We start from the raw sequence: 14,658 nt of genomic DNA, 5'->3' as shown, positions 1-14,658 counted from the left end.
ATGGCTCCTAATCCTCTTTAAAATGATATATTTATACCTCAACAGCTCAGCAATATTTAAGGGCAGGTCATGGGCAACTGACCCACGTGAAAAATGCCAATTGAATTTTAGGTCCCTTGACCAGAGGCTTATCAAGTTATTTCATTCGTAGTTGTTTTTTTTTTTTTTTTAAGATTTTATTCATTTGAGAGAAAAAGAGATGCAGAGAGCACAAGCAGGGAGGAGAGGAAGAAGCAGACTCCCGGCGGAGCAGGGAGCCCCATGTGGGGCTCAATCCTGGAACCCTGAGATCATGACCTGAGTCAAAGACAGATACTTCACCAGCAGAGCCCCCCGGACGCTCCCCATTCGTATAGTTTCTTAACATGAGCACAGGTGCCATACATCAGTCCCTCCTCAGTGTTGCTTAAATATCGATAAACGCAAAGAGACAGGGATGACACCCCCTCCACACCCAGCCAGTCAAGGTGCTGTCGGGGCAGAGCCGCAGCAGCTGCTGGGCACGTGTCTTCAGGGGTGAGGAGATGGGGAGAAGATTCAGTTAAGCATTATGAAGCAAATAAGAAAGGATAGCGTCAGAATGACTTGAGTGGCTACTCGAGGTGGGCTTGGGAAATTTCTCTCTGAGGAGGGAAGAGTGTCAAGAGGACAGCCACGTGAAGCCGTAGGGGGAGAGCAGTCCGGGCGGCAAGGTCGGTGAGTGGCAAGGGCCCATGAGTTCGGTGTGTCTTGGGGACAACGACGGAGGAACACGAAGACCAAGTAGGCAAGGGCTAGACCGCGTCGTGTGTCGCGGCTGTGGGAAGGAGTTTAATTCTGAGTGTGACTGGGAAGCCCTAGGGCGGTTGGGAGCAGGAGAGTGACCGATCAGGTTGGTGCTTTAGAGCACGGTGTGCTGGCTGCTGCGCACGGACTGGGAAGGGGCAGAAACACCAGCTAGGACCTGCTGCGGGGTCCAGGTGTGAGGACACAGCCTGGGTGAGAGATGCGGTAGTGCAGGCGACGAGAAATGGTTGGATTCAGAATATGGTTTGGCGCTGGAGCTGACGGAAGGGCCTACTGGTAGATCGAAACGAGATCTAAGAGGAAGAAAAGACTGAAGACTGACTCCTCATTTTTGGCTTAAGCAGCTGGGTACATGGTATTGCTATCACAGAGGTGGAAAAGGCTGGAGGGATCTAAGCAGGAAATCGGGAGCTTGGCTTTGGCTTTGCCATGTTTGCAATCTGAGTATAGATGGCCGGTGGGCAGCTAGGCTCATAAATTGAATTCTGGGGAGAGGTCTGGGCTGCAGGTACAAATTGGGAAGCTATCAGCCTACCAATGGTATATAATGTTGGGGTGCGTGAGCTCACCTGGAGGGGCAGTGTGGGGAGGTGAGAAGAGTACCGAAGACAAGCCTAGGAGCCCCAAGCAGGAAGAGATGTGTTAAACAGGAAGAGGTGGGAGCAAAGGAGGGGAGTGAGGCTGGAGTGAGATCAGAGGAGCGTAGGTTCTTCAAACCCGGAGTACTGGAAGAAAGAATTCGTTGGTTGAACTGGGAAGCGTCTGTTGGCGGAGTGAGTATGGCAGGTAGGTCACTGGTGACCGCTTCTCCGTGGAGTGACGAGGATGAGCATCCATCTGGCCGGAGTAAGCTGAGTGAGTAAGAAAGAAGAGGGTGCAGAACAGTTTTGAGAATGTTCGGTCATCGCTTGCTGCATGACAAACACCCAACCCCTAGGGGCTCCAGTGACACTTTGCACACGAATTACAGCTTGGTCGCGGCTCTGTGGGGACAGTGCCCCATTTGGTATCAGCTACAGTGGCTGCAAGACGAGGGCTGGAGTGATCTGCAGAGTCACTCACACACACCCCCCACCGACGTTCCTGGTGGTTGAGGTGGGCTGCCAGCCGGAACCCCTGAAAGTGCTCTGGGCTTCCCACAATATGGGGCTGAGCTCCTAGGGCAGGTCCTGAGGGAGAGCCAGGCGGAAGCCCTATCGCTTTTGATGGCCGAGTCTTGGAAGTCACCCAGTGTCCCTTTTGCCTGTTGTCTCCAATGAGTAGCCACAGAGTGAGAAGAGCCAAAATTAAGACAGTAGGTGGAGGTCCAAGGGGGCAAGTAGGCACCATGCCTGGGGCCCACGGGATTTCTAATTTAATTTTTTTTAAAGATTTTATTTATTTATTTGACAGACAGCCAGCGAGAGAGGGAACACAAGCAGGGGGAGTGGGAGAGGAAGAAGCAGGCTCATAGCAGAGCAGGGACCTGACGCGGGGCTCGATCCCAGGACTCTGGGATCACATCCTGAGCTGAAGGCAGATGCTTAACTACTGAGCCACCCAGGCGCCCCAGATTTTTAATTTCTTTTCAATGTTTCATTTCTTTCAAAATCAGAAGAAAGAATGAGGAAGAAGTACAGTCCTCACTGGATTATGTTAATCTTTAGACCAATGAGTGATAAACTATTTTTAATATTTATTTAGTATTTATTTACTCTATTTATCTTCTGACCCATGAAGGCTCATTGGAAGCCCCACAATGGGACCCTGAGCTGGGGTCAAGGAAGGATTCTTGTTCGGTTTTGTTTTAGTAAAGGCAATGCTAAGGCAGTTTGCAGACAGGAAGGGTCCGTTAGAGAAGGACGGACTGAGGGCGCAGCAGAGAAAGGCAGCGAAGTGCTCCGCTAGCCAGAGAGATGACACCCAGCAGAGGAGCCCACAGCTGGAGGAGGAGGAAAGGGACCCCACCTCCATCGGCCCAGGAAGAGGGCGAGAGCGTGGGCACAGGTGCAGGGAAGTCTCGTGGGAGGTGAAGTGGTCATCGGGTGCATCTACTCCTGTGCAGCCAAGTTTGTGTCAAGGTCATCTGCTGGACATGAGAGTGGAAGGTTTGAGGGCAGGCAGCTTGGGGAGAAGTCATCTCAGGAGGGGGAGAGTGACATCAGCAGGGACGAGCATATTGCCTCCCAGGTACGGGTGAGCTGTTAGCGAATGGTTAGTGGCTTTAGCCAGGGTTCAGGTTTTGCCAACTGAGTACTCAGTGGGAGAGAGGGGCACGAAGGTCAAGGTCATGGCGAGGAAATGGCAAGAGTGCTGGGCTGTGGATAAGGATAAGGATGAGGAAGGCCAGGGTTTGAACAAGGTGACCGGTGTTAAAAAACGAGATTAGCAGGTTGCGGGGCTCAGGCTGGTGCGTTATTGGGTAAAGGTGTTAGAAAGTGAGCTGGAAGCAAAAGTCTCAGAGGCAGTTCGGAAATGTGTGCTTCCAAAGCCTACGGTAGTGGTGCCCAAACTTCAGCGTGTGTTGGAAGCGTGCAGAGGGCTTGTTCAAACACAGACTGCTGCGCCCATTCCCAAGGTTCTGGGTTCAGTGGGAGAGGTGGGGCCTGAGAATTGGCATTTCTAATGAGCTCCCAGATGCTGCAGCTGCTGGCCCAAGGGGCCACAGTGAATGGGAGGCCAAGTTGGGGTGGGAGAAAAGCTCTTCAGAACGAAGGAGACCTTTGAGGGACCTTTGGGGCCGGAGTGGGGGATGGATCTGTTCTCCACCTGAATGTGGAAGTCCATGTCCAAAGCTGGTCCAATCTAAATCTGGTGCTTTGAGACAAAGTGGTGGAGTCGCCAGTGAGTCATGGCAAGTGGGTTGAGTTGGACATGGCTTCAAAGGGACTAGCATTTTTGAGGCAGAAAAGAGAAAAAGTGGAGGCAACAATTAGGCGCAGGGAGGCAACTAGCCCTACTCTCCTGACCCCAAGGGATGTGGGTGGGGTGCAAAATTCGTGAGCGCTTGAAAGGATGACAGGAAGTGGGGATCCTACTTCCGGAAGGGCAAGAAAGTAGAAGAATGTCAAGAGATTAAGGATGTATGGGGGGGTTATGTGAGAGAGGGGGGCAGGCCTGGAGGCGTATAGAACAATTCAGGAACAAACAGCCAACAGTAGACAGGCAGTGTTAACCCCTGAGATTGCGAGAGTCACTGGAACAACCGCTCCTAAAATCTAGAAAAGTGCATCAGATCTTCTGGTTTCCTGAAGGTATCATTTTAATATTACATTGAAATAAGCACAAATATATAATTGATTCAAAAAGAAATTTGCAGGACATTTAATATAAAAGCAAGAGCCTTGGAGATATTTTAAGCCACGCTACTAGATCCTTCTCACGTACTCACACTTGGGAGAGAAAGTAGAAGAAGCCCTGTCCCTAGGTCTTGGGTGAAGGCTGTTGGAGGGAAGCATTTGTCCTTTAAACTGGAAAATGGAAAATCTCCAAGACTCAAGGGTGTGACTTGCTGGGACTGAGCTTGGGGACGTTCACATCACAGATTCTGCTGCTTCTCACTGGCCCGTGGGGAGGAGTGAGCCCCAGCTCCCCAGCGGGTTCTATTTTATGGGCCAGGAGTCGGTCTTGCTCCCTCTCTGGACTTCAGAGTCTCCTGGGTCTCCAAGTCGGGCCTCTCTGGAGCAGCACGGTGCCCACCTAAAGGAACAGGGAGCATGTGTGAGATGGTGGGGTGTCCGTTTCCGGCCCTTCTCCCCCTTCAGAATCTGCCAGGGTCACTAGTTGCATAGTTGACGAGACTGAAGGGAGGGGTGCGGCTGGGGGAGCTTAGCTGACTGGAGGTCAGACCTTCCAGAGGAATCTTCTAATGATCTTAGGGTTCTTAGCTGGCCTGGTCCCGCCCCCTGCCACCTGCCCCGATGTTGCCCATCGTGTTCAGTCGCCAGGAGATGACGAAGAGGCTGGCAAAGCAGAGGAGCAGCAGGAAGGGGGCCCTCGCCTAAGGCATCGATCCACAGCAGCCCAGGAGGCGGCACGGAGCCTGGCTCCCCGACACCCGCCCCCAGGCCGGGATGGGGCAGCAGTTCAGCTGGGAGGAGGCGGAGGCGGCTGGTGAGATGGATGTGGCCGAGCTCCAGGAGTGGTACAAGAAGTTCGTGGTGGAGTGCCCCAGCGGCTCTCTCTTCATGCACGAGTTCAAGCGCTTCTTCAAGGTCACAGGCAACGAGGAGGCCACCCAGTATGTAGAGGGCATGTTCCGAGCCTTCGACAAGAATGGGGTAAGGAGGCACCGAAGGGAGGACGGCGGCCAGCCCGCCTGGCTCATGTCCTGTTGAGCTGAAGGACCATCCGTGGTGGAGGGAGTGCCCCGTCCCCAGTCCTCCTGCTCTTTTCTCTCCATTCCATGCCCACCTTTTCTGTCTCTCTTTCCCCCATACTCCTCTCTCTTCCCATCATTCTGTCCTTTCCCATCTTTCCTTCCCTCCTCTCTGTCTCACCTTCTCTCCCTCCGTCTCTATGCTCTTCCTGACTCCCCCTCTCCTCCTGCTGAGAGCTGAAGGTAGACTGGGCAGAAGGGCACACAGGGCAGTCTGCAATCTGTGTATTTTTGGCCAAGGCCCTACAGCCTAAGGGCGTGGTTTTTCACACCCACCAGAGCCCCTGTCACCCTAAAGATAAGGAGCTAAAGAGCTCCCAAAGGGACCGTGAGCTTCCCCTCGTTGGGGTCCTTGGAGTTGAGCCCAGTCAAGTCTTCCCACCCAGCACGCTGGAGGGGCCTCCTGTGCTTATGGGGCAACTGGACAGGCAATGCAGAAGTCCTTTACGAGTCTCCAAGTCATGGAAGGTTCCAAGAAATCATTAAGCCACAGGATTTCTTCAAGCCTTCCGATGGCGTCTGCAGCTGAGAAGATGCTCTATGTTGTAAGTGCGTATCTGGAGATTGAATTTAGAAATCCCTTCGTTCTTGAAGGTTGTCTGTCCAGTGCCTCCATGATCCTTCAGATCATTAGATTTGCCTCAAGTACTATTTCTGCCCCCCAAATTGAGGGGAGGGTGATGGGCCTAGATAACTGATCTGGAGAAAGCCTCTATTCCCCACTTCTCCATGCATGGAGAGCTTCACTTTCTAGGCTGAATCACTGGAAATGCCCTTCAGGGCTGACCTTGGCCTGGTACCTGTCAGCGTGCATCTCAGCAGCTGTTGGGGAATGGAGGGTGGGGCGAGCGTCCTCAGGGCAACAGAAACTTCCTTGGAGCTGAACCCTACAAACTCCCTCGCAGGGCACAGACCGAGCTTCAGACTTCTTCCAGCTCCTTCTCTGCTCCCTCTCCTCCAAGCCCACCGCAGCCTACTTCTTTATCCAAATTACATGATGACACGAGCAGGACAAAAGGAAGTGAACTGATTTGGCCAAGATCACGTACGGAAGGGTCCTGCCTCCCAGTCAAGTGGGCCTGCTTAGAAGGCAGTGCGGCTTTGGTTTTGTTGGGTTTTTTGTTTTTTGAGATTTTTTGAGAAAGAGAAAATGATTTTTTTTAAAGATTTTATTTACATGACAGAGAGGAAGAGAGCAAAGTAGGGGGAGTGGTAGGAGTGGGAGAGGGAGAAGCAGGCTCCCGGCTGAGCAGGGAGCCCGATGCAGGACTGGATCCCAGGACCCTGGGATCATGACCTGAGCTGAAGGTAGACGTTTAACCGACTGAGCCACCCAGGCGCCCCAGAGAGAAAATGAGTTTTAACAAAACAAAACAGGTCATACGTGACAAGACTTACTATCATAAATACATCAATCTTGCCCATATTCATCTAAAAATTCAGTACGATAACAACTCAAGATCCAAAAGCGGTTGTTAAGCTCGTGGGCGTAACATAGCTGAACCCCTTAAACCTACCTCATCTCTTCTTACAAGTTAGCACATGATAGGCATTGATTGCTTTTTTCCTTTCTTTATAACTTTGTTTAAAGATTTTATTGATTTATCTGAGAGAGAGACAGACAGAGCACAAGCCAGGGGAGGGGCCAGAGGGAGAAGGCGAAGCGGACTCCAGCACGGAGCTCGGATGCGGGGCTCGATCCCAGGACCCTGTGATCATGACTTGATCCGAAGGCAGTTGCTTAACCGACTGAGCCACCCAGGTGCCCCTGTAACTTTTATTCTGATAGGATTTCAAATGTATCCCAAGCTGAAAGAGTAGTGTACGTGGCTCCTGTGTGCACTTCATCCAGTTGTTGCCATTTTGCCTTATCTGCTGTGTGTACGTGTGTGCCTCTCTTTCAAAGTTGGAGACGTCATGCCCTTTTACCTCTAAGTAGTTCAGTGTGTTTTTTCCTAAGAACAAGGACGTTCTCTTAAATAACCTAATACAAAGATCAAAGTCAGGAAATTCAGGGGCACCTGGGTGGTGCGGTCAGTTAAGCATCCAACTCTTGGTTTCTGCTCAGGTCCTGATCTCAGGGCTGTGAGATCGAGCCCCACGTTAGGCTCTGTGCTGGGGGTGGAGTCTGCTTCAGTGTCTCTCCCTCTCCCTCTGCTCATCTGCATGCTGTCTCTCAAATAAATAAATATATCCTTTTAAAAAATCAGGAAATTCAACATCGACCCAATTTCATTACTTAATCCATATTCCAGTTTTGAAAAATTGACACGTAATATATTCTTTATAGCTTCTTTCTTTCTTTCTTTCTTTCTTTCTTTCTTTCTTTCTTTCTTTCTTTCTTTCTTTCTTTATCTGATCACACATTGACTTTACTTGTCCTGTCTTTTTAACCTTTAATTCGGAATCTTTAATCTCAGCTTTTCTTTATCTTATTTGACCCTGACATTTCTGAAGATTGCAGGCCAATTCATTGTGTACAATGTCTCACAGTTTGGGTTTGTTCAGTGTAGCTTTGTGATTAGTTTCAGGTTTTCCGTTTCTGGCACAGATGCCCCAGAAGGGAGGTCATGTCCTTCTCAGGGCCTCCTGTTGAGGGCGCATGATACTGGTCTGTCCCATTCCCAAGTGGGTAACTTCCATCATTTTATCTGCCAGTTTCCTCTGCTGCAAAGTTACCTTCCTTTGTAATTAACAAGCATTTTACAGGGAGATATTCTGAGACTATGTAAATATCCTGTTGCTGCTCAGATTTTCTTTGGCTAGGTTTGGCATCCATCAATAACTTTTTTTCTCTTTTAAGATTTTATTTATTTACTTGACACAGAGAGAGAGAGAGAGCACAAGCAGGGGGAGTGGCAGGCGGAGGCAGAGGGAGAAGCAGACTCCCCGCTGAGCAAGGAGCCAGACTCAATTCCAGGGCTCTGGGACCACCACCTGAGCCGAAGGCAGATGTTTAACCGACTGAGCCACCCCGGCGCCCCATCGATAATTTTCTAATTCTACCCTCCCTTCTTTGTTTATTAATTGGAATTCTACTACTAAGGAAGAGCTTTCCTAGAAGTGTGTTAAGTTCCTCTGTCAGGGACTGAACACTTCCTTCTTTTCTTTTCCCACTTAATTTTTGTCTCCAAACCCATACCCATCTCCACTCCCCACGTCAACACAATCTTTACATGAGTGAGTCTCATTTCTGGGCAATTGGTCTGAACTTTCTGAGGCAAATAACATCAAGAGGCCACAGATCTTGCTCACATGTCAATTCTAGGGGGATCGAAATGGGGGTTTGGAGGAGACGAGGTTGGCGCGGTGCGCCTGTCTCTGCCACTCCTCTCCCTTGTAACACTCTTCTGTCTGGCGGTTGCCCTGTGATGCACTGGGACGGAAGAAATGGGAGGGTGAAATCAAATGTCATTTGGGATCTTTATGTAACCTGAGGTAATACGGTCAGGGCTGGTGCGCAAATGCAGCCAATTCAGGGAGAAATGGGGCAGATTATCCCACAGAGCAGATCACACGCCTGTCACTTCTGCTCTTGCTCTTGAGCTGACAGAGGCATTTCCATCACCTTCCCATTGCCGCTGTGGGTAATTGAAGCTGACGAGGGCCGGGCACAGAGGATGAGATCAGTCCCCGCTGGAAGCTTCCCAGGACTGGTCCTGGGGTTGAAGCATCCTTACAGGTGAGGTCACTCCTCAGGAAGGGCTACTCTACAGTGTGCCTCATGGAAGGCAGGGGCTCATTGTGGTGACCGTATCATGCTGAGGGAGGATGTTGTGAGAACAGAATGTTCTAGACAAAGAATGTGGGAGAATCTGTAGGTCTGGGGAGTAAGGATTTGTCAGTGGTTTTGTGGTTTTGTTTTTCCCTCTGTGGTGCTAGATACGAGGCTCATTTTTCAGACAGTAATAGACCTTGAGAGGAGAAGGAAAGTTCTCCAACTTGAACTAGAGAAGACATGTAGCTTGAAAGGCTCTGCCACTTCCTAGATGGGTTTTCCTTGGGCAACGTACTTAACCTCTGAGCCTAAGCTTCCTCGTCCATAAAGTGGGTATAACAAACCCGAGGGTGATGGCATGTGTGACATTGATGGCTCCTACCAGCCATTTTGCATACATTTTTCTACTCTTATTAAAAAAGAAACATAAGATTGATTTTTAGTAAGCTTAATAAGCAATTACTAATGAAAATAGCCTTTTATTTTATTTTATTTTTTTAAGATTTTATTTATTTATTTGACAGAGAGAGACAGCCAGTGAGACAGGGAACACAAGCAGGGGGAGTGAGTGGGAGAGGAAGAAGCAGGCTCCTAGCAGAGGAGCCTGATGTGGGGCTCAATCCCATAACGCCAGGATCACGCCCTGAGCCGAAGGCAGACGCTTAACGACTGAGCCACCCAGGCACGCCGAAAATAGCCTTTTAAAGAACCAACCAATCATTACATTGTACACCTTAAACTCACACAATGTTCTTTAAATGGCTAGTCTGCAATTATATCTCAATAAAGCTAGGGAAGGGTGGTTAGAAACAAGCCAGATAACCTCAGTGAGTGAGGAGAACAGCGAGGGGCCATTCGTGCAGTGGGGGCCACTCGGCAATAGCAGGGAAGGAGGTGTTGATACGCTCAGCAGCTTGGATGGGTCTCCAGGGCACCGCGCCGAGTAAAACCAGCCAATCTTAAAGCTGCACGCTGTGTGGTCCCATGTGTATACCATCCTCCAAGCGGACATCCTACAGTGCTGGAGAACAGATCAGTGGCTGCCCAGGGTTATGGCTGGAGGAAGGATGTGACTATCAACACAAGACAATGTCCTTGTGTTGAGAGTTACTCCTATCTACACGTGTGACAAAATCTCACAGAACGGTAGACTTACACACACAGTGCATTAAAGACTAGTGAAAAAAAGAGGAAAAAAAAACCATCGCTAAGAATCTACCCTAAAAAAATTACCAGAGATATAAGAAAACATATCTATACACAAAGATATTCGTTGTGTAACGTAAAATATTAAAATCATGATCAGCAAGAGGGACTGCAGAGTACCCCTCAAAAAAATAAAATGATTTCAAATAATTTTAAAGACATGGGGCATTTTAAGATCAAAATCCAGGAGATAAAACCATAGCTACAGTCTGACCTCAGTTAGAGAAATCCAGGGTGGGGGTTGTGGAGGACCAGAAGTAATCACATAAAAGCTGTTGAATAAGACACTTTGGGTGTTGAGGTGGGCTTGTTTTGTTTCCTTCTTGGTTTTCAGACTTTTTGCTATATGCCTCATTTCCTGTCGTCTTCTGTTGCTTACACCTTGCTCGCCCAAGCACCCCTTGATCTATCTGGGGGTGGGGCTCCTGAGCGGCAGGGCCCAGTGGGACAGGGGTGCTTGGGTCAGCGATGTCATTTCCAATTACAAAGCCCCGTGCGTGACAGCCACTCCTGGGAGAGCGACCCCTTGGGTTGTGGCTTTGGAGAGCTGAGGTCCCCGGCCTCAGAAGCAGGAGCTCCTGGAAGTGGGAGCATCTTGTGAAACTCAGCCTGACCAGCCCACTGCGGACACCAGCAGCCTCTCTCCTCCAACTCGACTGGCATAGAAGAGCAAGAAGCAAGTGTCCCTCTGCCTCTTGTTGGCTGCTTTTGGAATCATTGTTGGCACGTTCTTCTTAGGAGTTTCAGTGACCTGGTCAGAGTCACCACAGAGGTGGACTGTGGTCCCTTCTCCCTCCCTGCGGTTAGCACCTGAGTTCTGTCTCCCCTGCCCTTTCCTGGGTGGGGGTGGAGGAGGCCTGTCCTGCAGGGCGGGTAATGCCCACCTGGGCCTAGAGATAAGCCGAGCTGGAGCCACTGCCTTCCCTCGGGCTCAGAGGGAATGAAAGGATGAAGGGGGGCTCCTGGGTGGTGTGGTCATTAGGCGTCTGCCTTCGGCTCAGGGCGTGATCCCGGCGTTCTGGGATCGAGCCCCACATCAGGCTCCTCTGCTGGGAGCCTGCTTCTTCCTCTCCACTCCCCCTGCTTGTGTTCCCTCTCTCGCTGGCTGTCTCTCTCTCTGTCAAATACATAAATAAAATCTTAAAAAAAAAAAAAAAAGAAAGGATGAAGGACATTTTTAGTGTGAGCTAATCTTCCAGAACTGCCTTAGTCCCAAATTCAAATTAAGTCAATCACATATCCATGAATTCATACATATTTATGAGACCCTGACTCTGCACAGACGAGGCCCTGTGCCAAGCACAAAGGAGAGACAAAGGCAATGGAAGCCCCTCGCTTATCCAGGAACATAGGACAGAGCTAGAGAATGAGACGTAGGTACCGAACGGCTAAGTGACGCCTCCAGAGTAAGACCCAAACTGCGCGGAACGGAGTATAGGGGTTGTGAATGCTAGAAGACAGAGCGAGAGAGACCACTGTAGCTGAAGTGGCTGGAGATGGAAGGCTTCCTGGAGGAGGTGACCCTTGAGCTGGGCCTGGAAGGGCGGGTAGGATGGGGGGATCCCAGACTGGGCAAGGATGCTGAGCTGGAGAACAGCCATGAGCGAAGCGGTAGAGGCCACAAGGATGGCTGGAGTGTGTGGCGATGGACGGGCCAGAATCAGGCCGGCCTCGGCGCTCCGGGGAAGGCCGGAGGGGCCTCACAGTTCGCGCTCCCACCGCAGGACAACACCATCGACTTCCTGGAGTACGTGGCCGCTCTGAACCTCGTGCTGCGGGGCACCCTGGAGCACAAGCTGAAGTGGACCTTCAAGATCTACGACAAGGACCGCAACGGCTGCATCGACCGCCTGGAGCTGCTCGACATCGTGGAGGTGAGCGGCTGCCCGGGGCGCCTGCGCACGGGAGCTCCGCTGGGCTTCGAGGCCTGGCCGCGCAGGTGGGCGCCCCTGCGGCTGGGGGGCGGGGGAGCGGCATCGGAAGCATTCAGGGGGTGCTTTCCGACCACAGTCAGAATTAGGCTAGAAATCCATTACAAAAAAGATAGCTTAAAAATCCCCATCGGTTTGGAAATAAGGCAACACACTCCTATATATTCCAGAAATCAGAGGAATTGTATCACACGAACTGGATAATAACGCACACCTAACGTAACAGAACTGGGGACTGTAGCCAACACTGCGCTCGCAGAGGCTTTTTAGCCCGAAAATGTATATGCTAGAAAATGAGAGACTGGAAATCAATGATCTTAGAAGCCATCTCAAGAAATTAGAAAAAAACGGGAGGCCTGGGTGGCTCAGTCCGTTAAGCACCTGCCTTCGGCTCAGGTCATGATCGCAGGGTCCTGGGACCAGTCCCGCATCGGGCTCCCTGCTCGGCGGGGAGCCTGCTTCTCCCTCTGCCTGCCGCTCCCCCTGCTTGTGCTCTCTCTCTCTCTCTGACAAATGAATAAAATCTTCTAAAAAAAATTAGAAAAAAAAAGAGTAAATTAAACCCAGAGAGTAGAAGAAGGGAAATACTAAAGAGCAGAAATGAATGAAATAGAAAACAAGCGCCCAGAGAAGAAAAGTCGACCAAACCAAAAGCTGGTTCTTTGAAGGACCCACCACGCTGATATTCAATTAGCAAGAATGAACAAGAACAAAGTCCCCAGTACAGCGGACTGACGGCTGACCCGAGTCAGCCTGTTCCCTCCCAGAACTGCACTCCCAAGTGGGGGTCGTCCCCCCAGGTCACAGATAAAGAAGTCGCCTCCGGGCAGCTCTGTGGTCTGCCCCAGGTCATCCATCCCTTGAGTGCCAGGCCTGGCTGTAGCTCCGGGGCGCCCAGACCCTGTCGGTGGGGCCCACCGTGTCCCAGGCGCCGCGCTGGGCCATGAGGCCCTAGGATTGACAAGACAGGCGTCTGTCCGCCGAGCGCCCCGTCAAGGAACTAAGGAAAACGCTCACATTCCTCTGTCTCTTCCCCACTTCCCTTCACCAATGGTGCCTCACGGGGAGGGGACACAGGGCGAAGAAGAAACCTGTTTTTTTCCCTCCAGTCCAGACTCCCGAGCCTCCCATCACCCTATGTTACACACACGCCCGCAAGTACACATGCTCTTCCCCTCTCTAGATTTCCATCTCCCCCTGTGTAAAGTGGATTTGAGACCACACAGCCGGGTACCTCCCTCACGGAAGGTTTGGGGTTCACTGTGACACTCACCTGGGAAAAGCCACTGGCATCAGGGCGGGGTGGCCTGTGAGGCCTGACAGGAAGTTGGAACGAGGCCAGCTGGACCCAGAGGGAACAGCCCTAGGACGGGTCCGTTTTTCGTAGGGTCTGGGTCCTGTGGTCCTAAGACGCACCGGCTGGGCCGGGGTGGGGGGGGGGGCAGTGCTGGGGACGCAGGGCTGAGGGCCTGGGGTCCTGGCAGAGGGAGGCAGGGAGCTCACTCGGCAGCATAGGCCGCAGCCCCGTCTCCTCCCGCAGGCCATCTACAAGCTGAAGAAAGCCTGCAGGGTGGAAGTGGAGTCTGAGCAGGGCCAGCTGCTCACACCCGAGGAGGTGGTGGACAGGATCTTCCTTCTGGTGGATGAGAACGGAGATGGTAACGGGAGCGGAGATGGGGGCATAACACGACAGGGCTGTCACTGGCGCGTGATGCTGGAAAGAGTGATTTCAGCTCCCACCGGAGCTGCCGACAGAGGCTGGGCAAAGCGCGGGGAAAGCACAGGAGCTTTAGAGTCAGACAAACCATTTCACCGCTCCGCCTGGACTGTTTCCTCATCTGGAAAATGGGATAATAATTCCGGGGAACCCATGGGGTGAGGTATTGGAGAGAGGGGCAGAGGGCAGCCCCCCCCCCCCCATTCAGGCTACTGAGGCCCTCTGCCCTGTAGGCGGGTGGAGGGAGCGAGCTGGCTGGGAACACCCCCAGAAGAGCCCTCAGGAACATTTTGAAGGGGGCCAAAGTAAACTTAAATTCATTTGCAAAGCTAGTCCCTTTAAGAAACCCTCGAAGCTTCCAGGAGAATTGACCAGCCCCCAAGCTCGGGCCCCCAGACAGCAGGCTCCTTTGTGAAGAGGTGTAGCCTTGTCCAAGAGGGAGAGGAGGCCTCTGCTCTTGCCCCCAGCCCCAGTTCTTCACGCTCCCGCACGACCATCTCTCCTACCCTTGCTCAGGCCGGCTGTCTCTGAACGAGTTCATCGAAGGTGCCCGCCGGGACAAGTGGGTGATGAAGATGCTGCAAATGGACGTGAATCCCGGTGGCTGGGTCTCTCAGCAGAGGCGGAAAAGTGCCATGTTCTGAGGGGTCTGGGGACCTGGGAGCCCGCTCCGAGTCCACAGGCTCCTCCAAGACTCCAGGCTCTCCAGGTTTCCAGAATAGTGAGAGGGTCCCTGGCTCAGCCTGCTTGTGCCCAGTCTTATCTGGCGTCCTCTATGGAAGGGACTGGGGCTGAGGGGGGTGGATAGGGGCTGTCGGTCTCAAGTGGCCAACAGGACACAGTCCACTGGGAGGATTTACTGGGGTGGCAAAGGGAACCAGCTTCCTCTCTCCTTTCGGCTGCTTCTGGGAAATGTATGCTTCGTCTGGGTGGTTGTGGGGCG

At 51.8% G+C, this 14,658-nt stretch overlaps 1 protein-coding gene across 1 annotated transcript; it reads left to right on the top strand.

The window, feature by feature from the left end:
* Positions 1-4,838: 4,838 nt before the first annotated feature.
* Positions 4,839-14,442, top strand: GUCA1B (guanylate cyclase activator 1B). The gene is made up of 4 exons (XM_040643419.1): positions 4,839-5,045; positions 11,792-11,941; positions 13,539-13,656; positions 14,232-14,442. The coding sequence occupies exons 1-4, from the start codon at positions 4,839-4,841 to the stop codon at positions 14,357-14,359; spliced, it is 603 nt and encodes a 200-aa protein (XP_040499353.1). The 3' UTR covers positions 14,360-14,442.
* The last annotated feature ends 216 nt before the right edge of the window (positions 14,443-14,658 follow it).

This window comes from Ursus maritimus, unplaced genomic scaffold (genome assembly GCF_017311325.1).
Source record: "Ursus maritimus isolate PB19 unplaced genomic scaffold, ASM1731132v1 scaffold_29, whole genome shotgun sequence".
NCBI classification, from domain to species: Eukaryota; Metazoa; Chordata; class Mammalia; order Carnivora; family Ursidae; genus Ursus; species Ursus maritimus.
This window is presented reverse-complemented; position numbering and strand designations above follow the sequence as displayed.

Excerpts from the sequence above, each read along its gene's own strand:
- GUCA1B (XM_040643419.1), top strand. The coding sequence starts at position 4,839 with ATGGGGCAGCAGTTCAGCTGGGAGGAGGCGGAGGCGGCTGGTGAGATG. Across the intron at positions 5,046-11,791 it reads GAGCCTTCGACAAGAATGGG|GACAACACCATCGACTTCCT; the intron begins GTAAGGAGGCAC and ends CTCCCACCGCAG. Across the intron at positions 11,942-13,538 it reads AGCTGCTCGACATCGTGGAG|GCCATCTACAAGCTGAAGAA; the intron begins GTGAGCGGCTGC and ends CTCCTCCCGCAG.